The 27,133-nt window shown below is 43.0% G+C and overlaps 1 protein-coding gene across 1 annotated transcript in view; it reads left to right on the top strand.

Moving 5' to 3' along the window:
* The first annotated feature begins 225 nt into the window (after window positions 1-225).
* Window positions 226-27,133, top strand: part of gfpt1 (glutamine--fructose-6-phosphate transaminase 1) — a 70,505-nt gene continuing 43,597 nt past the window's right edge. The window contains exons 1-6 of the mRNA XM_078429115.1: window positions 226-296; window positions 13,486-13,593; window positions 15,271-15,378; window positions 18,294-18,419; window positions 22,310-22,368; window positions 26,209-26,340. Of these exons, the coding sequence (XP_078285241.1) occupies window positions 290-296; window positions 13,486-13,593; window positions 15,271-15,378; window positions 18,294-18,419; window positions 22,310-22,368; window positions 26,209-26,340 (540 nt within the window). The 5' untranslated portion in view covers window positions 226-289. The remainder of the gene's footprint in view (window positions 297-13,485; window positions 13,594-15,270; window positions 15,379-18,293; window positions 18,420-22,309; window positions 22,369-26,208; window positions 26,341-27,133) is intronic.

Below are 27,133 nucleotides of genomic sequence, written 5' to 3'. Positions count from 1 at the left end.
GTCACCCAGGACATCCTGGTGCCACGTCTCCAGCCGAGACGTCAATCAAAGGGAAGCACCGCCCACCGAGGGGGGGGGGGGGGTTGTAGCCCCACCTCCCGGGTTGGAGCGACGGCGGCGAGGACCAATGTGCCGTCGCGCTGAGGCGGGCGACGGTGACGTCGTTTGAGGGGCGCGGCCAATGGGAGCGGGGGAAGGGGGCGGGATAAAGGGGAGGAGGCGGTTGCGGCGGCGGCGGCGGCGGCGGCGTCGTCGAGTGTGCGTTGAGGAGAGAGAGAGAGCAGCGAGAATGTGTGGTGAGTGGCGCGGCCCTTCCTACCGGCCGACTGACGAACTTACTGACTAATTAACCGTCTGACATAGACCGACCGATTGCGATCCTGAGCTGGTGTCAGTCAGGGGGTGTCAGTGAGGGGAGAAGGCAGGAGAATGGGGTTAGGAGGGAGGGAGGGAGAGAGAGATCAGCCATGATGTGAATGGCGGAGAGTAGTAGATGGGCCGAATTACCTCATTCTGCTCCTATCACGTATGATCCCCCATGGCTGCGGCCTCGGCTATGAGGGGGAGACGGTCTCTAGAGCGGCCATGGCATGGTCAGAGCCAGCAACTCGACCGCCTGACAGGGGACAGTGGAGAGGGTGGGCGAGGGGTAGAAGGGGAGGAGGGGTAGGGGAAGGAGGGGTAGTAGGGAAGGAGGGGTGGTAGGGAAGGAGGGGTAGTAGGGAGTTAGGAGGGGTAGTAGGGAGTTAGGAGGGATGGGGGGAGGGGTAGTAGGGAAGGAGGGATGAGGTGGAAGGAGGGATGGGGAAGGATGGGTAGTAGGGAGTTAGGAGGGATGGGGAAGGAGGGGTAGTAGGGAAGGAGGGATAGGGGAAGGAGGGGTGGTAGGGAAGGAGGGGTGGGGTGGAAGGAGGGGTGGTAGGGAAGGAGGGATAGGGGAAGGAGGGGTGGTAGGGAAGGAGGGGTGGTAGGGAAGGAGGGATGGGGGGAAGGAGGGGTGGTAGGGAAGGAGGGATGGAGTGGAAGGAGGGATGGGTGGAAGGAGGGATGGAGTGGAAGGAGGGGTGGTAGGGAAGGAGGGATGGGGTGGAAGGAGGGGTGGTAGGGAAGGAGGGGTAGTAGGGAAGGAGGGATAGGGGAAGGATGGGTGGTAGGGAGGAAGGAGGGCGAGGGAGCATGCAGGACGATTGTATTCCTTATTGCATGCAGAATTTTACTAAGATCGGGCTCTAGGTACCGATGGTCCAGCTCCCGGGATGGGCTATGTATGAGGGGGGGGGGGGGGGGGGGGGGGCGGTCACTGGACCGGCCATGGTCACAGTCAGCATCTCAGCCCCTTTACAGGGGACAGCAGAGGGAGGGCGAGGAGGGGTTCAGCAGGACAACTGTATTCCTTATTGCACGCAGAATTTTACTTAATGCACTCATATCAAGTGCTGCAGTTGGTTCTTTCCAGATATGTGTCTCATTTAGAACTGCCTGCAACACGAGTCAGGCCACACAAGCATGTGGGCCGGGTTCAGTTCTGATCACCACGGTACAGGAAAGATGTGATTGCACTGGATTGGAGAAGGGATTTATCATGATGTGTCTAGGATTGGAGATGCTGAATGATGAGGAAATACAGGATGGGCTGAAGAGTAAAGGCTGAAGAAGGGTCTCGACCCAAAAGGTCACCTATTCTTTTTCTCCAGAGATGATGCCTGACCCGTGGAGTTACTTCACCATTTTGTCTCTATCTTTGGTATAATAGTATATAGTCAATTTATTTGTCACATAATGTGCAGTGAAATGAAAGAATGAAAACCAGCATCTGCAGTTTCTTCCTACACAAGCAGTTATGCAGAAGCTTTCTACACGTACCAGAGACCAATGAAGTACCTTTGCAATGTAGTCACTGCAATAAAGAAAATATTGCAACTTGTACACTCCTGCATTCAGCAAATAGATATTGACATAATTGTTTTTGGTTTAAATGATGACAGTTCAGACACAAATATTTGTCAGGTGACTTAGGTTATGTAGAAACAAGGAACTACAGATGCTAGTTTGCACAAAAATAAACTGCTGGGTAACTGCGGGTCAGGTTGCAACTCTGGAGAAAGTGGATAGGTGATGTTTCGGTTTGGGACCCTTCGTCAGACTGACGGGGGGGAAAGCTGGAAGAGAGGTGGGTAGGACAAAGCCTGGCAAGTAATAGGTGAATATAGGTGAGAGGTTTATTTGGTAGGCAGATGGTTGGCCATAAGGCAAAGATGAAAAGACAAGGTGTGAGACAAAAGGATTGAAGACTTGCATATTGTGAAACTAGAGGAGGTGGAGGTGGAAACTGGAGGTGGAGCAGTAGGGGAGAAATAGGTGTGAGTCCAGCTGCGAAACAGGGGAGAGGGGTGGAAAGGGAGAGGGTGGTGTAGTAATAAGGCGGGTTTCCTTAAAAACCGGACAGTAAAATTACTTACAGAGCCATGGCTGAAACTAAGGTGGTGATGGAAGGACAGCTTTGCCTTTCTGGCAAAGGAATACCCTGTCTTCCCAGTTTTTTTTCTTCTTTGAGGTTAGGGTTCTTTTCCCACACCCCTCCCCTGTGCCCCATCTGGACGCACCTATTTCTCTCTGCCTCTCCCAATCTCCCCACCTCACTCTGGACTTGCAACTATTTTTCTCCCCCTTCCCTTTTTTGCTTCTTTTGGATTATCTGCTGTGCTTCTGAAAGTAAGAATTTTATTGTTCAATTTCAGGACATATGACAATAAAGTACTCTTGACTCGATTCTGCAACTATTATTGAGTTGATGGTATGCTTGATTTTGAGTAATTTAGTCTTAGAGAAGAGTACAAAATATATAAGCTGACTTGTTCAAGCAATCCAGAAAGGACATTGCACTGTTGAAAGTGCTGCCTTTTGAATGAAATGTTGAACTCAATAGAAACCTCGGGTCCGACCCAAAACATCACTTATCCGTGTTCTCCAGGATTGGTGCCTGACCCACTGAGTTACTCCAGCATTTTGTGTCTATATTTCTTGTTTGTGTTAGTTTGCAGATTTCATAGTGGAGATTATATTGTGGGTCCTGATTATTGCCAGGTTTTGTGCACACAGGTCTGGATATTTTTCAATTGAAACATTATAATTCATGGATGCCATAATAGCCATTTCAATTTCAAGGTTTTTCTCAAAAGCTACTTTCATTCTAAGAAACCATATTCCCAGAATCTAGATTTTTCCCAGTCAGAAAAGTAACATGGAAATTTGAATACGCAGAGATTTTGCTTGAAAATAAATGTTAATGGAATGGATATTGGTACCAAGCTTGGTATTTATTGTCCATCTCTAAACATACTTTTACTACCCATTTAAGAATTAAGCACATAGGTATTCCCGGAGTTGTGTTTGATCCACACTGAGTAAGGATAGCGTATTTCTTTCCACATGACATTTCTGAATTGCATAGGCTTTTACATAATCCACTAGTTTCAAGCTGGTCATTATTAACACAAGGGCCTTAATTCTTTCTGATCTGCCTCACTGAGCCACCCATGGTATCAGTTCTCTAAACCCCAAAAGTGTTGCATCCGACTTGTCTCCAGTTATATTTTGATAGAATCCTTTTCCCATGGTAGGGGTGTCAAAAACAAAAGTTGCATAGGTTTAAGGAGACTAGTGTACCCATCAGAGTACAGTTGAATGATAGCATCCAGGACCTCGCGGGAAGCTCAGAACTATCGCATTCACACAAACGGCCCTGCAAAGGAATTTGTGTTAATCTGGCTCACCCGCAAAACATTGTGCACCACTGGCCTGTAAATATTTTCACTGAGGATATCTCCATTTCTTCTAGTTTTTAAGGTACAAGTTTCAACACACATTATTTTATTTTATTCTTTGAATCCTTTTTCCATACATGTCAAAACGATGCCTGGATTAGAGGGTATTAGCTAAGAGGTAAGGTTGGACAGACAAGGATTGGTTTCTCTTGAATGCCGGTTGAGCGGAGATATGATAGAAGTGTATAACACTAGCCCAAACCCCTCCTGCATTGGTGCAGCACCCTCTCCTCCCCTACCCCCTTCCCCGCCCTCCCTCCCCTTCCCCTCCCCCCTTCCCCGCCCTCCCTCCCCTTCCCCTCCCCCCTTCCCCTACCTCCCCCTCTCCCTCCCTTCCCCCTCCCTCCCTAGGAGATAGATTTAAACTTTAAAATGTGAATAACTTTAAAAATATAAAAACGATTTCAATGAAACCTTCCATTAGCACCAAAGGGATGACGATGAGTATGGTGGGCTTAATATTGTCGCGCTATCGTGTACCGTTTTGGCTGTAGTTCAGGAACAAACAAACAAATGAGAGTTTTAGTATATAGATTATGAGGGCCTAGATACAGTAAACAGGCAGAACCTTTTTTCTAGGGTTGAAATCTCAAAAAGATGGGTAAAGTTTAAAGATCTTTAGTTTTGTTTTTTAGTGTAGAAACACTGTGCGGAAACAGGCCCTTCGTCCCACTGAGTCCGCACCGAGCAGCGAACTATGCACGCGAACATTGTCCTACACACACTAGGAACAATTTAACAATTTTACCAAGCCAATTAACCTACACACCTGCATGTCTTTGGAGTGTGGGAGGAAACTGGAGCTCCCAGGGAGACACAGGTCACGGGGAGAACGTACAATCTCCATACAGACAGCACCCATAGTCAAGATCAAACCTGGGTCTCTGGCGCTGTTGGGCAGCAACTCTACCGCAGCATCACTGTGTGAGGCAGATTTTTTACACAGATTGGTGGGTGCCTGGAAAACGCTGCCAGGGTTGGTGGTGGAGGCAGATGCGATAGTGGCATTTAAGAGGCTTTCAGATTAGCACCTGTATAGATGGGGAATAGAGGAAAACAGATCACATGCAGGCAGATGACATTAGTTTATCTTGGCATCATGTTTGGCTCAGACATTGTGGGCTGAAGGGCTGTACTACTCTTACTATGTATTTGTTGCTTCAATAACACCCGGATGATTGCAATCGATGCTTTAGATCCATGAATGTGCAAATCTTTGTGTTTCTATTTCATTGAAGCATTATTGACCAGCGGAAACTTTCATTGTTTTCTCAGACTGATAATTTAGCCATTTTTTAAATTCAGTAGAAGTGTTGGCTCGGAGAGATTATTGGTATTGGTCATGAATCAAGTGCCAATCTAGTAAGCTTGCAATTAGTGTTGCAAATTCTTCCAATTCTAGGTATTAATCTGAAATTTGTAAAGAATAAGTCTTCGTTTATTGCTCCGCTTTAGTCTCAGCCAGGACCATCCTAGTGACGTGAAAGTGAATTACGAGCATGCGCAGATTTAAACTTTGTGTACTAAATTGGGTTTAATAATAAAATCAGCGGTGATTGACTATAGCATGGATCTCTTTGTATGCAGAACATATCTTCATCTGAGTAAGATATGATATCTGAGTATATGTGCGTTATTTCTATAATAATGGGAGCATAAAAATTCCGTCAGTAACAGATGTTGTGGCTGGAAGTCACCACCCAGCCTCATTGAAACTGGTATGAACAGTTTCATTTACTTCACCCCAATCCCCTCTTCAATAACCTCCATTCCTAGTCTAGATATTGATCTTTGCTTCTCGCCATGTCGTTATGATAATTGAAATATTTTTACATTTTGCATTAATATTGAAGTGCTGCGCCTGAGGTGTTCTTTTGATAATCACAGTCAAGGAATCCATTGTTTGCAGATAATAACATTGGATGTCAAACCAAACTAAGCAGTCAATTCTCCACCCCCCCCCCCCAAAAAAATGCGTAAGATACTCAGCAGGTCAGACAGCATCTGAGAAGGAAACAGTTAATATTTTAGATTAAAAAAGTCACATAAGAATTGGGCGAAGTTGGAAAGGAACTAAGTCGTTAAAAGGTGAAAAGTTTTGTTCCTAACTTTGCCTGGTACAAATGAAAAGGCAATTGACATGAAATGTTAACTCTTTTTTTCTCTCTCCACCGATTCTAGATATTCTGAGTTTTTCCAGCATTTTGCTTTTTTTCAGATTTCTAGCATCTGCAACATTTTTGAGTACTCCTCTGCAGAATTGCTCATCAGCTCCTTGAGGCATGAACAACCCTTTTTGGCATCCGCTTGGATGATAACTTGAAGCCAATTCTGTACAGTTGACCCATATCCATAAGGATATTTAGTCAATACTGCCCAGTTCTACCAGTCAGAGGAAGCCTTTGTCTCATTTGTGTGGCATGTGTTCAACTCTGTCCCAGAGGTGAAAGCATAGCGTGCTAATCCACCATATGATACAGTCGTCTCCAGCAGTTTAATTTGGTACCAATATTCCTGGTCCTCAATAGTCCTGGTCTCCCTCCCACTGACTCTCTAAGTGACGATAACTAGTCAAGTCAGTTCGGTTTAGCATACTGTTTTCATTATAAAGCTTCTCAGAATTTATTTTCCTCGGTGCTGCACTTAAATATCAGCCTCAACTTATCTTATAGAAACGTACAAAATTCTTAAGGGGTTGGACAGGCTAGATGCAGGAAGATTGTTCCCGATGTTGGGGAAGTCCAGAACAAGGGGTCACAGTTTAAGGATAAGGGGGAAGTCTTTTAGGACCGAGATGAGAAAGTTTTTTTTCACACAGAGAGTGGTGAATCTGTGGAATTCTCTGCCACAGAAGGTAGTTGAGGCCAGTTCATTGGCTATATTTAAGAGGGAGTTAGATGTGGCCCTTGTGGCTAAAGGGATCAGGGGGTATGGAGAGAAGGCAGGTACAGGATACTGAGTTGGATGATCAGCCATGATCATATTGAATGGCGGTGCAGGCTCGAAGGGCCGAATGGCCTACTCCTGCACCTATTTTCTATGTTTCTAACTTACGGGCTTAAGTGGCTGTATTTAGACCAACAATTAACTGACTACATTGTAAGACGGCTACTCAATGTTTCACAGCTTATGATCCATTCATTTATGCAAAAATTATGTATGAATTATGAGCTAGGAAACCTCTCGGCCTTTTGAGCAAGATCAACGTCATTACCACATTTCTGTCTGATCCTGGTAATTTTCATGCACTTGTTTATCGAGAGTCTCCCTGGCTCTACCGTAACAATAATCAGTATTTTGAGAGAAAACTTTGCCTGATCTGTATTTTAAGTGGGTTACCTCTTACTTTTAAAGTGTTTTTCTCCCGGAAGAGAACCATACTCTCCACATTCACCCTGTTAAGGCCCCTAGAATGTGTAGGAAGGAATTGCAAATGCTCGTTTACACCGAAGATAGACACAAAATGCTGCAGTAACTCGGCAGGACAGGCAGCATCTCTGGAGAGAAGGAATGGGTGAAGTTTCGTGTTGAGACCCTTCTTCAGACCTCTAGATTAGGACCCTAGAATCTTTGTTTCAGTCAAGTTGTCCTTCATTCCAAATGCCAGCAGATCCAAACCTACTCTGTCCAAAGTGTCCTTAGTGATCGACTACTTATTCCAGGTATTGTCTAGTCAAACTTCTTCAAACTACTTCCTAGAGACTGTTACATCCTTCCTTAAGTAAGGAGACTATAACTGTTTGCAGTTATCCAGATATGGTGTCCTGAACCCCTGCATAACATCTACTGTCCACTTCTCTCCAGAAATGCTGCTTGACCTGTTGAGTTCCTCCAGCACTTTGTATTTTGTTCAAGATTCCAGTATTTACAGTCTCTTGTGTTTCCTTCCAACTTTTGTCTTCAATTGCTCCAGCAAGAAACAATTATGTTCTGTTATTTTTCGTAATTACCTGCTGCTTTACCTGCACGTTAGTCTTTTGTGAATAAAGCCTGAGAACATGAACTTGTTGCATCTCTTATTGTTTTAATTTTTATTGCCAAAATGTAGAAATTCCCACATTATACTCCATGTGCTAGATGCCTTATTATGCCCACTCAGTTAATCCCTTTGTCATTAAAGCATAAACTATTGGAAATACTCATTAGGCAAGGCAGCATTTGTGGAAGGAGAAGCAGAGGCAATGTTCAATCAGAGATCCTTTATCAAAACCGTAAAAATTAGAATAAGTTAGAAGATACATAGAAACATCGAAAATAGGTGCAGGAGTAGGCCCTTCGAGCCAGCACCACCATTCAATATGATCATGGCTGATCATCCAAAATCAGTACCCCTGAGTCTTAGCCTCGTGTAATCGTGTCAGTACACAAATATATTTTTAAATTTTCTATTTCCATGTGGTTCCGCTTTACATTTTTGTAAAGGCGAAACACAACTTGGTATTCCCTTTTTATGCCACTTAAAAGAGAAAACAATTAAACCAAACACAAGTACAAAAGGTAAAGTGAAGAGAAAGATACCAGTGTTTATAACATTACTAGACCAAGTGGACCCGTCGGGCCCAAACTTCTCCTGCACCCTCTCCTCCCCCCTGCAGCACCCTCTCCTCCCCTCTTGTTTTGGGTATTTCGACGTTTTGGTGAATTGTGTATTTTGATATCCTTAAGCTTTCCTCCTCTTACCATAAAGCTCTGCTCTCTAGACATTTCAACCCTGGAAAAATTATTTTTACTGTCAATATTTAATCTATATATTAAAACTCTCGTTTTTTTGTTTGTTTGTTCCTGAACTACAACCAAAACGGTACACGTTAGCGCGACAATTTTAGGCCCGCCTTACTCATCGTCGTCCCTTTCTTGCTAATGAAAGAAGTTTCATCGAAATCGGTTATATTTTTTAAGTTATTCACATTTTAAAGTTTAAATCTATCTCCTAGGGAGGGTGGGAGGAGGGAGGGAGGGGGGTGGAGGGAGAATAACGAGGTTTTGGGGGATGGAGTGGGGGGAGGGGGGAAACAAAACAACAGGACAAAGGGAATATCTGTAATATGGTGTTACACGAGTTACATGGATAATTCTTGTACATGTAGACCATATTTATAGATTGCTGAGAGTATTTTGCTAGAAAGAAAAGAACAGCTACATTAACGCTGTGCAATGTCGGTCAACTGTTGCTGAAACCTAAACACAAAAGAAACATGGAAATGTCCAGCAGATCAGGAAGTATCTGGAGGGAAAACAAAGGTGCTATGACAGATGTATTATATTACAGGAAAGCAGGCCAATAGGTTATCTGAAAATTTTGAGCTCAATATTGAGTGCTAAAGGCCACAACATGCTGACAAGATGGCATGCTGCTCTTCAAGTTTCTGTTGAGGGAGTGTCAGAGGCACAGGTAGATCAGTGGGGGAGTGGATGGAAAATCAGTGATAGGTAATTAGAAACTCAAGGTCTCCCTTGTGGACTGAGAGGTATTCTACGAAGTGATTACCCAGTCTGAGTTTGGTTTCTCCAGTCCAGAGGAGTCCACATCATGAGTACAGAATGCAATATTCGGTAAAACTCGTCCAAATTGGTCTTGTGGACAGATGAGATGAAGATTAACTTATATCAGAGTAATGGCAACAGCAAAGTATGGAGGAGAGAAGGAACTGTCTAAGATCCAAAGCATACCACCTCATCTGAAACACGGTGGTGGGGGTGTTATGGCCTGGGCATGTATGGCTGATGAAGGTACTGACTCACTTATCTTCATTGATGATACAACTGTTGGTGGTAGAAGCATAATGAATTCTGAAGTGTATAGCCACATCCTATCTGCTCAAGTTCAAACAAATGCCTCAAAACTAATTGGCCGACGGTTCATTCTACAGCAAGACAATGATCCCAAACATACTGCTAAAGCAACAAAGCAGTTTTTCAAAGCTAAAAACGGGTCAATTCTTGAGTGACCAAGTCAATCACCCGATCTGAACCCAATTGAGCATGCCTTTCATAAGCTGAAGAGAAAACAGAAGGGGATTAGACCCCAAAAGAAGCATAAGCTAAAGATGGCTGCAATACAGGCCTGGCAGAGCATAACCAGAGAAGACACCCAGCAACTGGTGATGTCCAATAATCGCAGACTTCAAGCAGTCATTGCATGCAAAGGAAAAGCAAATACTAAACATGACTACTTTCATTTACATGACATTGCTGTGACCCAAACATCATGGTACCCTGAAATGGGGGGACTATGTGTAAACACTGCTGTAATTTCGACATATTGAAACCAAAATGTATAAAAATGGCCTTTATTAATGTGCACTTTAACCACACGTGATTTTTTTCTATTACAAATCTCAAATTGTGGAGTACAGAGGTAAATAAATAACTGATAGGGTCTTTGTCCTAAACATTATCGAGGGCACTGTAGATTCCATCTGTGGTTTCATTTGGCAAATTTCCCTTTTTGTTGCAGGTTGATGAATGGAAGGGTTGTGAAATTAAATACAAATCATGCTTGTGGGTAGATGGGTAACTAGTTGATGCTATCATTGACGCACATCTGAGATTCAAGATCTCTTGGGTAGCAAAGACGAGCATTAAAAAGTTTTTGTCTGTGGACTTGCCAAGGAAGACATCAGCAACTTCTGGAGGAATGACACACTTTGAGAAATAATGAACTCGGCACAACATTTTTCTGTACTTGTACCATTCGAGATAAGTAAACATCTCGATTTTTCTGCAGTTTCTCTGCGATTGAAGGTCAACAATGGTTAAAAAGAATTCCCTTTTCGATATGCTAATATGTGGCTGTCATAACTGAAATGCAAGCTGACGTCAATCAACTTTTAGAAAGAGTTGTTCTACTTTCTAGCCACAATGATGCTTTTTTTCTAATTTGAAAGTGTATTTGCCTTTTGAAAGGTATGGAATCTGCTTCCATCATTCTGTCAACATGTTAATTGTTCTTTGAGGGGTGTGGTGTGAGAAAAAAATCCCGGTCTCACCAAAAAGACACAATTAATTTAAACCTGTGACATCAGAAGAACTAGTTTTTCTCCCTCTAGCCATTCCCTTGTTAAATCAAAATCTCTTGTGATAATTAACGCCTATTCTGACAAAATGCTCTAAGGAGATCAATTCTATCTTTTTTTAATCTTTTCTATCTTTTTGTATATTTACAAATATATAAAGGTGAGGTTAATTGTTTGAGAGCATGATCTTCCTTTCCCTTTTCTGCTGATTACTGATCTCCACGTTCCTCAAATTACTAACTTTTTCAGCCTGTTATTTTATAACTGCACCTTGGATACAAAGTATTAGTTGGTAAAAACAAAGCTGCAAGTGGAAAGTTTTGTTTTATTTAGTTTAAAGTAAATAATGGTCAATTGCAACTGAGAATCAAACAAAGCTTTTAATGTTATTGCCCTAGCAAGCACTTGATATGATTCAAATCCCATAATGGCACTAGCTAATTTAAATTCAAGCAGTAAAATTAAACTGGAATTAAATGAAAACTAGGTTCAATGTTGTCAACCATTAATTTTTCAGAATTTCTTGAAAACCATCCGTGAAGTACTGATTTAATTGTGACTCCAAACCTATCACACATGCATCTCTTAATTGAATTCTAAGTTCTGTAGCAAACATAAATGGATGATAAATGCCAGCAATATTCACGTCCTTCAAATGAATAAATAAAAAACCTGAAGAGATCGTTTCAGGAAATGTTTACAAACTATAGAATTATGTGCCTGTAAGTATTAGAGGCCACATGCTCATTTATGGAATGGTAGGATTAATAATCCCTGCCTAGTTCTCTTCCTTGTGAGTGATATTCATGGTCATGTTGTGATTGGAATTACTGTTTTGAAGTAGTTATTGAGCAAGCTGAATTAACATAATTGGTGAAGCATTTCTGAATAATTGCTGCATCTCCCTAGAAGTTCAGTTCCCTGAAGCGCAGGGTCAATCACATGGGTGAAATAGAACACGCATTATAATTGAAATATAGGGGGAAAGAAATGGCACCATTGTAGTTATTTATTTCTCTCTCACGTTAAGGAGTGAAAATCAGGTAGTGACCGTCTCAGGTGGACATCAGATTGGACTCAACTGTTCCACACAGTATAGTTGAATAGCCTTAATACACGGCATGCATTGAGTACTCATACCTGGAGTCTAATCTTAATGCATGAAGAAGCCAAGGGCATCTGTTACTGTCTAAAGAGGCAAGACCTTCATGTAGGAAGAGAACCCTTCTTTCAAAACTTTTTTTTTGTAAAGCATCTTTATGCAGAAGTGCATAGAGGTGTCATTGTGTCCTGTGCAATAACATGGTCTATAAATACATTTAATCAGCTGAGTCTTCTGCAGCACAATTCGGGTCATTGTCGACAAGCAATAAAACTGCTTTCTGTGAAATTTTTGAATCCGGAATAAACAGACAGATCGCAATGTCATCAATACAGAATCCTCCTTGTGCCTTGTAACTGGTTTGGAATCCTTCCCAATTTGCCATACCTAACTACCATACGTGGCAAGCTTCTAGTGAATACCATTGGCTATATTCAAAGCAATCACATCCTAGTTGGTTCACTGGTGAATTCCTTTTGCATGATCCAAGTTGCCTGGTTGCATTTTAAGTCTTAAATTAATTCAAATGTGTGTGTGGAAATACATACACTAATGTGAAATTTGGAGTATAAGTCAGGCGTCTCTTGAGGAAGCCACGTAATGTCTTGCAGCTTCATTGTGGCTTCGAATCAGGTCAGGAGTTGATACTGTAACTATTGGTACTGGTTTGAAGTAACACTGTTTAAAATCAATACCACAGTTAACTTAACAGACTTTTATACTGAAAAATGTGAAGTCAGTTTGCGTTAGTGTTAAACCAAGTGGCTACTTTGACAAGAGGTTGAAGATGAAAGTGGTGGTTATCAATATGTGGCAGCTTCAAACCACCTGTGAAATTGGCTTGCTTCTGTTGGTTTTGTGTGGATGTAAGAAAATGAACTGGCATATTATTCATTCAGGCGTAGATTTAAATTAACTTTGCTTGAGTCCCTCTCCAGCTGGCATTCTGAACATCATTTTAATAGTTCCCAAGAAGAGTTAAAATGTTTGTGAGATGCAAAAAATGTGTTGCTCGGGTGCATGTTTTTCAACCCATTGTCATATAACTAGAAATTGGCAGAACAATAGACAATAGGTGCAGGAGGAGGCCATTCGCCCCTTCGAGCCAGCACCACCATTCAGTGTGATCATGGCTGATCATTCTCAATCAGTACCCCATTCCTGCCTTCTCCCCGTACCCCCTGACTCCGCTATCCTTAAGAGCTCTATCTAGCTCTCTCTTGAATGCATTCAGAGAATTGGCCTCCACTGCCTTCTGAGGTAGAGAATTCCACAGATTCACAACTCTCTGACTGAAAAAGTTTTTCCTCTTGGCATAATGACAAGAAAGTCAACTTCATGAACAATGCAAGGCGTTCTAATAGTTTGATATTTCTTCCAAGACCTTCTCCTGGATTCATCGCAATGCTTTTGCTTCAGAATCACACGTACGTGGTTGTGAAATGAAGCTTACCTGTTGTACTTGCTTTGTACACGTACTTTATTTTGTCAGTAATTGGGAAGACAGAATTGTGAAATATTTCCTTGTGCTTTTATTTCAAAGGAATCTTTGCTTACCTGAATTATCATGTACCTCGCACAAGAAGGGAGATCCTGGAAACTCTCATCAAGGGACTTCAGCGCCTTGAATACAGAGGATACGACTCTGCTGGTAAACACAGATATTGATTGCACTCTTTGGGAGGAGCGTAAATCGTGAACTCATCCCTGATCGCTTGTCCTTTTGATAATGAGGGCACCATTTGATGATGGAGGACCTATCTGAGCTATAGGGAGAGATTGAGTAGGCGGGGACTCTTATAGAGGTGTATAAAATCATGAGAGGAATAGATTGGGCAGATGCCCAGAGTCGGTGAATCGAGGACCAGAGGATATAGGTGCAAGGTGAAGGGGAAAAGATTTAATAGGAATCTGAGGGGTAACCTTTTCATACAAAGGGTGGTGGGTGTATGGAACAAGCTGCCAAAGGAGGTAGTTGAGGCTAGGACTGTCCCAACGTTTAAGAAACAGTTAGACAGGTACATGGATAGGAAGGGTTGAATTGAATTGAATGGAATACATTTTATTAGCCACGTGTGTATACATACAAGGAATTTGCCTTGGTGCTTTGCTCGCAAGTAACAACACAATATACAGTAGACAGTTAAAAATAAAATATTGTAATTTAAACATGTGAAGAATGAAATAAAATATCAGAGCAAAAGGAAGAGACAAGTGTTTGGGTGTTGAATAGAGCTACTGCACGTGGAAAAAGCTGTTTTTATGTCTGGCTAGGGCAGCTTTGACAGTCCGGAGTCGCCTTCCAGAGGAAAGTGCTTCAAAGAGTTTGTGGGCAGGGTGAGAGGGGTCAGAGATGATCTTACCCACTCGCATCCTGGCCCTTGCAGTTCGTCGATGGGGGGAGGGGGGGTAAAGGTTGCAGCCAACAACCTTCTCGGATGATCGAACGATGCGCTACAGCCTCCGGATGTCATGCTTGGTGGCTGAGCCAAACCAGACCATCAAGGAGAAGGTGAGGACAAACTATGATGGCAATATAAAACTGGACCATCATTGCCTGTGGCAGATTGTTTTTTCCGCTGCCGCAGGAAGTACATCCTCTGTTGGGCCTTTTTGACTGTGGAGTCGATGGTGGCCTCGCATTTAAGGTCCCTGGAGATGATGGTTCCAAGGAACTTAAATGACTCCACAGATGTGACTGGTGTTGTTGATGGTAAGTGGGGGGAGGGAGAGGGAGCTCTCCTAAAATCTACAATCAATTCCACTTTCTTAAGAGCATTGAGCTCCAGGTTGTTGCGATGGTATTCCTGTTTGAAGGGATATGGACCAAACGCAGGCAGGTGGCACTAGTGTAGCTGGGATATGTTGGCTGGTGATAGCAAGTTGGGCCGAAGGGCCTGTTTCCACACTGTAACATTCTATGACTAAAACTATTGCTGGTTTTGGCATGACCCACATTCACCCTGCCCTTTTAACTCATCATTTTGATTAATGATCAGAAGAGTAAATGGATGACAAATTTTTGAATCATTAGATGAGAGAAAATTATATTTTCGATCCAGAACATTCCAGTAATCTTGCAACTTTGACAGGAAAGTTGGAACTGAGGAAGTGGAGAAGAGGGATATCGAAGTGTAGTGTTAAATCAGTTGGAGAGATTCACTAGAGTGTAGAAATGCGGATCAATAGCAGACTAGGAAGGGTGCAAATAATTGGTGAGGGGAAGGAGGGCAAAGTGCTCATGATTGTACAAATCTCAATCATCATTTGTCTCTTGATGGGTCTGGAAATATTTTCACATTGAGATGAAATTTTCTTTTCCTGCCAGGTGTTGGAATCGATGGCGGAAATGACAAGAACTGGGAAAACAATGCGCGTCAGATCCACTTGATCAAGAAGAGTGGGAAAGTCAAAATGCTGGAAGATGTAATTAACAGTAGGTATTTTTTGTCCATCAAGTGTTTGATTGCCTCATAATGCAGTAATTTGATCTGCAAGAAATGGGTAATGGTAATGAAGGTGTTTGTTTTTTTTAACTAGGGAATACTATGCAAAATCCATGTGGAAATTACATGTTAAGGGCCACTACAGGCGACTAGGCTGTCCCCACATGGTGTCGCCTGTATGGTCGTGAGTAGTCTCCAAAGTGTCGTAGCGTCTTTCTGGTCGCCACTGGATTTTCAAAACGTTGAAAAGTTTTCTGCGACAGCGGGTTTGATGCCAATGAGCGTAGCTTGACGTCTCCTGACGTAGGTGCTGTCATAGGTTGTCGCCAGGTGACGTAGGTTGACGCCGGTGCTGACTTCCGTGAATTCCATTGGCGACAACCTACGTCAACCGGCGCCAAAACGGGGGCAAAAATGACATGAATTGTCTTCAGTTGTCGCCAACAGGGTCGTAGCTTATCGCAGGTGGACGTAGGTTGACTTCAGTTGTCTTAGGTTGTCGTCTGTGTGGTCCTAGGTGTGGTCGTAGGTGGATGTCCTAATCGCGACGATTGGGTCTGCGGTTGTCGGCAGCTTGCCGTAGCTCGACGTCGACTAGGTGGTGGTTTGTTGTAGCTTGTCGTAGACATTTTCGTAGGGGGGTCCAGTCGTCTGTTTTTCGGCAACCTGCTATGACTATGACAGTTGCCTAAAAAATCGCCTAAGTGGGACAGGCCCTTTAGACAACTAAGTTGACATTATTTACAACTCTTAACTGAATGCTGAGTTTATGTTTTAGTTTTAAAGTTATTTTGGATTGATTTTCTTTTCCATTTTTCAGCCGAGTCTCATTGCAATATCAACAAGAAGGCAGACAGGCAGAAGATTGGTTCCAAGCCTTTCTGTAGAAACTGTCAAGATGCTTAATTATTGATCAGATAGTGCCCTACGAAAACTCTAATCTTCTGCTCAACCTTCAGTTTTAGTTTGTTCCATATGTTCTTAATTAAAACAATAAAGCCAATATGTTGCATTAATTAAATAAGATACAAACACAGGGAGCGATGGAACTATTTTGTCACAAAAGAAGGGTTGTTGCAGCTCTGTGCACTTGTAGAAAAGTACGGGTAACTTTGAGTACTAGTTCAGGATAAGGTCCAGTATGAGAACAAGGGGAGGAAGGTTTAGATGCGTGCAACATTCATAGAATTGTGCATTTGGCCTTCGAGTCTGCCTGAACATTTTTCTGAAAATAATTGAATTTGTCCCACTCTTTCCCTATGTCCCAGTAATCTTCCTTGCTTTTCAGGTATTTGGACAGTTGTCACATTGACCATCTGCAGCCAAACTGCTGTCAATATTTGTGTAGGTTGTCCAGGCAGTCTAGTGGAAACCATAGCCTCAGGCATTCTAGAGACACTACAGATTGCAAAATTTATTCTGGTTGGATGAGCTAAATAACATACCTTGCATGCTTGAATGAATTATGTGAATGGAGTTTTAACATTAACTTTTTAGAGGGGAATCCCACAGCTGGGCTATGGTTATGTAGAAGAGCCCAAAACATGATTGGTAAACCTTCCCCTGATATACTTTTCAGGTGATGGGTGAATCACTCTTTGCTTCCTGGCTCAATCTGGGCCTTGTTTTGAGTTCTCTGAGGGAAATACACCAGCCCTAATCCAGATAATCAGGTCACTTTTGGGCATAGCTTTTTTTCACTTTTTAGTGGAAATGGTGAATTTCTTGAGACCTTGCTTGATCTGGTTAGTGCTTTGGACTTTGTTCGGATTGTGGATGGTTTTTTGACCTTGAGCAGACAATCTTGAGGCATGTACTGCATGCATCCCAGAAAAGGCGTCCTGTGAATGCCCATGTCAGTTTTCCTGTAGATTTTGTGGATGTTCCATTGGACATCCTGTTCCACAAGTATGTGGTAGGTTCAATGACTTTTTCAATTCTGCGCTTACTTACTTGGATGGATACGAGGGCAGTTTTGCAATGCCTTCAAAAAAACATGATTAGACCACCATTGAACCTAAAGCACCATTGAACCATCCTTCTCCAGTCTAGGGAAATAGCAGTAAAGTTCCTGCTCTTGGATCTCCAGGTATGTCTCTGCATCTTTACAATACTACTGATTTTTATTTTAAATTAAAAAAAAATCATAATTAAGGTTAGATAATGCTGGGCAAGGTCAGTAAAGATTACATATCTGAAATGCTGGCTGTCAAATAGTAACAGCATATGGAGTTGCAAATGATCCCATACTGAGAATCAGTATAAAATCTGAAACTCAGAAGTGCTGTGAAACTTGCATAGTTCCCTCTTTGCAGAGAAGTAGCCATGGCTGGGATAGCTTGTGATACAATCTAACTACTCAAGGCAGAAAGCATTGAAAGCTTTGCTTAGAATGAATCTACACTAGTCGCATTTACTTTAAACCTCAAAGCAGAACATTTGGAATTGGTGCCCAGGGCTTGAATTCATGAATCATTGCACTGTGATGAAAATAAATGAAAGCTATTCATTTCAAGGTGTTCAACAAAATTTGTCTGTCAGTTTTTTCTCAACTTTATGTATCAGTGTTAATTATTTATCTCAGTTCCAATCTCAAGTCCTTCGCATTGATTAGATGAGAAACTTTTTTTTAAAATCGCTTGGTTTAATGCAATGTGGAGGACCCCGGCGTGGGGGGACAGCCTGGAGGAAGGGGGGGGGGGGGAGAACAAAGGTGGGCCTGGCACGGGATACTTTGTAACTTTGTCGGCGCCCTTTATTGACTATTGCATACCATAGGTATACAAGCAAAGAATTTCACTGTGATTTGTCACTTGTGGCAATAAAGTATTCATTCATTCAATAGTCTGTTCTTGCAAATGGAATATCTCAGATCGTGATTGTCACAATGGCGGTTCCTTTTCAGAGCAAGACACCGTAGATTTGGACATTGAATTTGAGGTACATCTTGGAATTGCGCACACACGCTGGGCAACTCACGGTGTCCCCAGCTCACTCAACAGTCATCCACATCGCTCCGACAAGAACAATGGTACGTTTTGACCCCAACTGGTTACTGAACCTCTTGAGTATATTGGAAGCTTGTAGCTTTGACTCCTTACAGATTTGACCTTTATTCGCTACCCTAAAACCTCTGACAAAAGACTAAACTCTTAATAATATGCTTGGACCTGAAGTCACTGAGACCAAATACAGCGATACAAAATCAAAATACTGCAAACGATCAGAGATACTTATTAAAGTTAATTGACCTGAAACATTAACTCTGTTTTTCTCTTTTCAAATATTGCCTGTTTTATATACACTGATGAGCCAAAACATTATGACCACCTGCCTAATATGCTGTTGGTCCTCCGTGTGCTGTCAAAACAGTGCTGACCCGCCGAGGCATGGACTACAAGACCCCTGTAGGTGTCCTGTGGTATCTGGCACCAAAACATTAGCAGCAGATCCTTGAAGTCCTGTAAGATGCGAGGTGGAGCTGCCGTGGATCAGACTTGTCGATCCAGCACATCCCACAGATACTCAATCAGATTGAGATCTGGAGAATTTGGATGCCAGGGCAAAACTGTGAACACTTTATCATGTTCCTCAAACCATTCCCGAACAATGTGTGCATTGTGGCAGGGTGCATTATACTGCTGAAAGAGGCCACTGCCATCAGGGAATACCAATGCCATGAAGGGGTGTACCTGGTCTGCAAAGATGTTTAGGTAGGTGACACGAGTCAAACTGACGTCCATATGAATGGCCAGACCCAGGGTTTCCCAGCAGAACATTGCCCAGAGCATCACACTCCCTCCACCGGCTTGTCATCTTCCCACAGTGCATCCTGGTGCCATCACTTCCCCAGGTAAACGGCGCACACGTACACGGCCATCCACGTGGTCTAAAGGAAATCGGGACTCGTCGGACCAGGCGACCATCTTCCACTGCTCTAAGATCCAATTCCGACGCTCACGTGTCCTATATAGGCGCTTTTGACGGTGGACAACACTCTGACCGGTCTGCGGCTACGCAGCCCCATACGCAGCAGGATGCGATGCACTGTGTATTGTGACACATTCCTCCCGTGACCACCATTAACATTTTCTGTGATGTGCCACAGTAGACCTTCAGTTGGTTCGAACCAGATGGGATAGCCTTCATTGCCCTCACGCATCAATGAGCCTTGGGCACACAACATCCTGTCGCATGTTTGTGGTTTCTCCCTCCTCGGACCAGTGCCAGTAGGTACTCACCACTGCTGACCGGGAGCACCCCACAAGCCTTGCCGTTTCAGAGATGCTCTGACCCATCGTCTGGCCATAAGAATTTGGCCCTTGTCAAAGTCGCTCAGGTCTTTACTCCTGCCCATTTCTCCTGCATCCAACACATCAACTTCAAGAACTGACTTCACTTGCTGCCTAATATATCCCGCCTCTTGACAGGTGCCATTGTAACAAGATAATCAATGTTATTCACTTCACCTGTCAGTGGTCATAATGTTTTGACTCATCGATTTGGACTTATTCATTGATTATGGTTAATGGAAGCAATATTCTGTTCCCTTAACTATCCTTTATTCTTTTGTCACGAGTAGTATTGTAACGTCTTGGCAGCCATCTTGGTATTCATGTACAGTCCTTGTTATTGAAAATACTCATTGAAGATGTGTAAAGGAATGTTAGAGTTGGGGAGAAATCTGGAACCGTGTGTTTTTGTCATTTCACACAATTCTTGACATAAAGTCAGTTATTCTTAATTTAGTTTTCTCTGCTTAATATTTTGGGCCATTAAAAAATCAGTGTCTCTCGGATCGTTGTTAAATGGCAGATGTATCAACCATATCAATATATATTTTTAATATTCCTGATTGCAGTGAATTTTCTTCCCTTTATGCTCAGCCAATGAAGAGTCATAACTTTGTATGTAATTGGTTCAAGATGCAGGTAATTGTGGATCGCCATTGTTAGCACCCAGAAAAAGCTCTGGAGCTCGCTGTCTTCCTGAAGCATTGCAACATTGTGATGCTGTTCCTTTCAATCATAATCGGAGACCCTATAATTTCTCTTCAATATGCTAATAATGAAAGCAATTTAGCTGATTGTTCGCATATTTGGACGGAATCCCTTAAAGAGAAGGCTGGTGGGCAAGATTATCATGCATTCTGATTCATACAAAGATGTCTCTTTTAAGAACCTAATTGGAAAATTGCACAGAACATTTAACCAGGCATTTGGTGTTAAAATAAAAAAAGTTCATGAAACAATGCTGCCAAGTCGGATTGGGGCCAACAGAAGTCTGCAACCGTTAGAGCAATGGAGCAGGGAGCAGATCATTCAACCCCTTTAGCCTGTTCCGCCATTTTGTAAGACAGTGGCTAATCTGTATCCATGAGCCTTGTTTCCATATCTTAATGAGCATATAAAGTGATTATTTCAGCTAGAATCGACAGCTTCGTTTGGGAGAGAGCTCCAACCTATTTGCATTCAACAAAGTTCCCTAAATTCTTTGTTTTGTTTTTATATTGATGTTATTTCCTTATGCTTGGACCAATGGAAATATTTTTTCTCTTAATACTCTATTAAAAGATATTTGCACAGGTACTTTGATAGAAAAGATTTAGAGTGATATGGGCCAAACACAGGCAGGAGGGAGTAGTGTAAATGTGGTTGGTGTGGGTAAGTTGGGCTGAGGAGCCTGTTTCTGTGCTGTATAATTCTGACAATGACTATTGCTTGACTGCAAAATTGTGTTGACCCTCAATTTTCCAAGCCTATTTTTTAATGCAATTTCTATTTAAAATGTATCATTTGTACCTTGGTAACATTCTAAATGGATCTCTGTACAACTAGTATTTTTAAGTTGCAATTGTCAGAACTATATAAATATGCTCCAGGCTTGATTTATTAAATATTTGAATACTGCAGCAAAACTTACTCAAGTTTGAGATCTATATTTCAGGTTAAAGAATAAATATTCAATTAGCTCTGAAATTTTTGAATCTGACCGCTACCTTTTAGTGCGCTGCATATATGGATAATTAAATCACTTTGGACCTCCACTGTTACTTTTACGTTAAATTGCTAACACAGATTCAAAATGGGTGGCCTCTGGTGCAGATTCACCTGAGTGCTTGAGTCCCTTTTAAAATGTTGCACTCTGGATTTGACTTGGCATGGATTTAAGAGATGAAAAATGCTAATCATTTTGGATTTCCATTTGAATAGATATTCACTGTTCCTGCTGTCTCATTTTTTTGACATAACAAAGCCAAAGTTTACCATTGATTCCATGTCCAATGATTTTAGGTATCATTCTGTAATGTGGAAACTTTCCACATACATTCTGGAAGTCAAAATAAATCATATCCACAATAATATGCAGTGTAAGAAAATAACAGCAGATGCTGGTACAAATTGAAGGTTTTTATTTACAAAATGCTGGAGTAACTCAGCAGGTCAGGCAGCATCTCAGGAGCGAAGGAATGGGTGGCGTTTCGGGTCGAGACTGCATCACAGTCTGCGTTTGTCGCACTTGTATTTTAACACTGCACTGCCAGCTTATTTAAATATGAGGGTTGTTTCCTCTGTCTAGTGGCTAGTCTGAAGAAGGGTCTCGACCTGAAACATCACCCATTCCTTCTCTCCTGAGATGCTGCCTGATCTGCTGAGTTACTCCAGCATTTTGTGAATAAATATCCACAATAATATGCAATGATTTGCACCCTCAATATAATTAAGTAGGTTTTCTAACTGACCTTCACTTTGCAGGTTCTCCCAAGGTGCTCAAAATTCTCAAAAGTGATCAGTCGCTATTTAATTAAAGACTCCCTGCAACATTTGTTAGTTCTGTAATTCCTGCCATTCTTAGAATTGGAAGAGTTGCTCAAATAATAACGCCAAGACAAATGGCCATGTGTTTTGTTTTTATTTTCAGAGTTCATTGTTATTCACAATGGTATAATTACAAACTACAAAGACCTGAAGAAGTTTCTGGTGAGTACATAAAGAATACATAAAACATTGTTTTAAGTGTATTAATAATACGGAAGGGTTAGAGAAAAATATATAAATAAGTATGGTTCCATACCACCTGGTCCATAGCTATTTAGTCTGGATTGCTGCCCTTATCAGTCAGTATTAACCATTTGTATTGCTATAACTTCTTTAACGATGTAAGGGGTTTCTGCGCCGAGCTTTCGCCCGACCTAAGGTCCCCGTGCCTTGCTCTGATCCCTTGACCAGGCCGTGCACACTGGTTCCCCGTGAGTGGTTCGACCCACTCACCCCTTACGGTTCTAGACACTGGGCTTAGATGCAGGAGCTCTTATAGTGCAGAAAAAATTCAACCAGACCAGATTTCAAAACCAGTGTTTAAATGAAAAGGCTTTTATTCAGCACTTGGGACTATTGTCCATGAATATATTTATACAGTTCTATAAGACATATCTATAATACACATACCGAATGCATGAATACCTTTGATTTATTAATCACAAAACGCACAGTTCACAAGACATATACCCGAATACCCTTTTCGCTGAAAACTTAAAAACACACAGTTCCACGAGACATATATCCGAATACCTTCTTTGCTGAATTCTTGAAACACACAGTTCCACAAAACATATACACGAATACCCTTTTACTTATGAATTCTTAAACACAGTTCTGCAAGACACATACACGACTGTAAGATGGGGAACGTACGACGCATCGCAACCTTGACCAACACATATTTTAATACACACCCAACGTTTATTCACAACCACCCTCCCCTCTACACTAAACTATGTCCAGGATATGTAGGATTTGGAGTGCATGCTCACCATGGGGCTATTACTGGGGTTACTGGCTGTTCGTTTTGCAGTATTTCTTCTCGAGTTGCGTGCCTGTTCCTCTCTCTTGCATCCGTTCTTCTTTCCGACTTTCTTCTTGACTTCAGTTGACTTCGAACCCGGTTTTCTCTGCGCATCTTGACTGTGTCCGTCTTAACTTTTTTTTTTTTTTTATATCAAAAAATACTTTATTCAAGTAATAAATATCATTTACAAAACATCTTTTTTAAACAAACCCATCCGACATTTCCGGAGGTTACATATTCAATACAGGCATTTACTTAGACATTTACATACATTTACATACATATCCCTTATTTGGAGGGGCGTCTCTCTCCACCACACCCTGCCACCCCCCCCCAATGTCCAGCAGCGGAAGGACCCTAGACTGTGGTCCTCCCCCACAGGGCCTTGGCGTTGGCTGCACCGAGCTTCAGAGCGTCCCTCAGCACGTACTCCTGCAGTCTGCAGTGGGCCAGTCGGCAACATTCCTTGACGGACAGCTCGCTCCGCTGGGAGGTCAACAAGGATCGGGCAGACCAAAGAGCGTCTTTCACCGAGTTGATGACCTTCCAGCAGCACTCGATGTCAGTCTCGGAATGCGTCCCTGGGAACAGTCCGTAGAGCACAGAGTCCTCTGTGACGGAGCTGCTCGGAATGAATCGTGACAGGGACCCCTGCAGACCTCTCCAGACTCTCCTGGCAAATCCACACTCTTTGAAGAGGTGGGCCACCGTTTCCTCTCCGTAGCAGCCGTCCCGAGGGCAGCGTGCGCTGGTAGTGAGGTTCCGGCGGTGCAGGAAGGATCTGACTGGGAGGGCTCCCCTCACCGCCAGCCAAGCCAGGTCTTGGTGCTTGTTGGTGAGTACTGGCGATGAGGCATTTTGCCAGACAAGCTGGGCTGTCTGTTCTGGGAACCACGCCACAGGATCCATGGAGTCATTCCCCTGCAGTGCCTGCAGGACGTTCCGTGCTGACCACTGCCCGATGGACTTGTGGTCAAAGGTGTTGGTCCGGAAGAACCTGTCCACAAACGACAGATGGTTCGGCAATGTCCAGCTGACTGGCACATTGCGTGGCATCTGCGCCAGGCCCATCCTTCGTAACACCGGGGACAGGTAGAACCTCAGCAGGTAGTGGCATTTGGTGCCCACGTGCCTTGGCTCTATGCTCCGCCTGATGCAGCCACACACGAAAGTGGCCATCAGAATGAGGGCGACGTTGGGCACGTCTTTACCCCCGTTGTCTGCCGACTTGTGCATTGTGGCTCGTCGCACCCGGTCCATCGCCGACCCCCAGATGAAACGGAAGACGGCCCGGGTGATCCCCGTGGCGTAGGAGGGAGGGACGGGCCACACTTGCGCCAAGTACAGCAGCCCCGAGAGCACCTCACACCTGATGACCAGGTTTTTCCCCGTGATGGAGAGGGAGCGCTGCTTCCACAGCTCCAGCTTCTTCCCCACCTTGGCTATCCACTCCAGCCAATTTTTGTTACATGCCTCAGCCTTCCCGAACCAGATCCCTGCTTGCGTTCCCTGCAGGTTTTCTTCTCGAGTTGACTTAACTTTTTCACCCAAAAGTAGTGGCCAGTTATACTGTTTCTGACCCGTCCTATCTCCCGCCAGATCTTGGAATCTCTTTGTTCAAAAAGATATGTATGAGGTTTTCTTCTGATCTGCGCTTATGTTCGGGGATACTGGGGATGGCCAGACGGTGTTAATTGGGATTTCGTTGTGAGGTGATGGGTGTTAACTGGTTTCCCATCACCTACCAGGTAGTTTTCTATGGGCTATTGTGCCCCCTCACTGAGATGAACTGTTTAGGTCGGCTTGGGGCATTGTGAGTATGCTGATGTCAGCGCCCCAGTGTCTGGACTCCGACCTGGTTTCGTAGGTTTCTGCATGGCCAATACCCATCCTTTGTTCTGGCCGTGGCTTTGCAGAAACCTAGAGACTGGGTTGTAAGGTTTTTTACCTTTTGTGGCTGGTCACGAGGTCCTGCAGCCATTTTAGGACCCACAGATTGTGACATCCTTTGGTAAACTGACTCCAGCCTTTCTCCGCTATCAGCCCCAGTCTCCCGTTTAAAATGTCCAAACTGCAGCTCTTTGGTTTTGTGTTGATTTCAGAATGAGGGAAAACTTCTCAAATCTTACAACGACAAGGTATTAACTATTTTTGAAAAGTAAGATACATTGGATCGTTCATAGTCCTTGTTAAAAGTGCTGACATTTGCCATAAAAATCTTTTATTCCTCTGATCTAACCGAGTGGCAGGTAATAGGTGAACACAGGTGTTAGGGGGAAGGGGAGGGAGGGGGAGGGAGGGAGGGGGAGGGAGGGGGAGGGAGGGAGGGCAGTAGTCCACCCAGTGGTCTAATTTCAGTTCCTCAGATCTTTGTTGCAACAGTAGTTCCCATTTGTGCATCTAATTAATTGCCATTTGTCTTCCAATTCTGTCATTTGTGCAGCACAGTTCAGAAAATGGATTGCCTTGCCATCTTTTAGTACGATTTCAGTCTGCTGCATTGTATTACACAGTCTAACCAGCTGTGTTTGTCGCACTTGTATTTTAACACTCTGCCCTGCCAGCTTATTTAAATATGAGGTTTGTTTCCTCTGTCTAGTGGCAGAAGCTAAGTTGCTATTTAGAATTTAGATTTTAGAGATATATCATGGAAACAGGCTCTTTGGCCCACTGAGTCCACGCCGACTAGCGATCACCCCGTACGCTAGCACTATCCTGCACACTAATGCCAATTTACAATTTTACTGAAGCCAATTAACCTACAACCTGTACATCTTGGGAGTGTGGGAGGAAACAGGAGCAGCCAGAGCAAACCCACGCAGTCACAAGGAGAACGTGCAAACTCTGTGCAGTGAGCACCCGTAGTCTCTAGTGCCTAAAGGCAGCTATGCTGCTGCTGCGCCACTGTGCCATCCTTGAGCATTTCTAAGCATTTGTATCAATTTCTTCAAGACATATCTCTCTCATTGCAGGAAAGCAAAGGTTATCTGTTTGAATCTGACACTGACACAGAATCTATTGCAAAGCTGGTCAAATACATGTACGACAACCGTGAGGATGACATCAGCTTTGCCACCCTGGTGGAGAGGGTTATTCAGCAACTGGTAACATTTGATATAGATTTTTTAAACCCTTTTTACATGTTTTACATACCTTGTTTTATATTCTAAATTTAGATCACCCCAAACTTAGACCATTCATAAAGGGATTTAGATCGCCATTTAACCTTTTGAACTTCCAAACAGGTTATTTAATAGCTTGTAGAATTAATAACATTGCATTGCCATGGGAATTTATCTAGGTCTAGAAACCTTTTATAATTTTCTTTTATCACAATTTTGCAAGTAAGGTTTTTTCCCTTTTTACTTAAAAGATCTACTTATTTTCAGCATATTATCGCCATAAAAATCAATGAAATTTTGTTGGAAATTCCAGCATTTATTTTTCTTCTTGCAAAAAGAAGTGACCTTGTCTGCAGTTGTTTCCAAATTATCCAGGTAATACAGTGGGAGATTTTACCCACCACTTTGATGTTGCGCATTGAATTGGAAAATTCATGAGGACTTTGTTATTCTCTCATGTGATTGCAATTTCTAGTTGGTGTTGGAAACCAAGTCCTAGTCATATAGCATGGAAACAGGCTCTTTGGCCCAATTTTACCACGCCGACCAAGGTCCCATCTGCACAAGTCTAGCCTGCCTATGTTTGGCATATATCCCTCTAAACCTTTCCTATCCATATCCACCTGTCCAAATGCCTTTTAAATGTTGTTATAGTATGCCTCAACTACCTCCTCTGGCAGCTCGTTCCATGTCCCCACCAATCTTTGTATGACAAAGTTGCCCCTCTGGTTCCTATTAGATCATTCCCCTCTCTTCTTAAACTTATGCCCTCTGG

Source organism: Rhinoraja longicauda, chromosome 36 (assembly GCF_053455715.1).
Source record: "Rhinoraja longicauda isolate Sanriku21f chromosome 36, sRhiLon1.1, whole genome shotgun sequence".
Classification (NCBI taxonomy): domain Eukaryota; kingdom Metazoa; phylum Chordata; class Chondrichthyes; order Rajiformes; family Arhynchobatidae; genus Rhinoraja; species Rhinoraja longicauda.
Note: the sequence above shows the minus strand (reverse complement) of the source record. Positions and strands in the feature narration are given on the sequence as shown.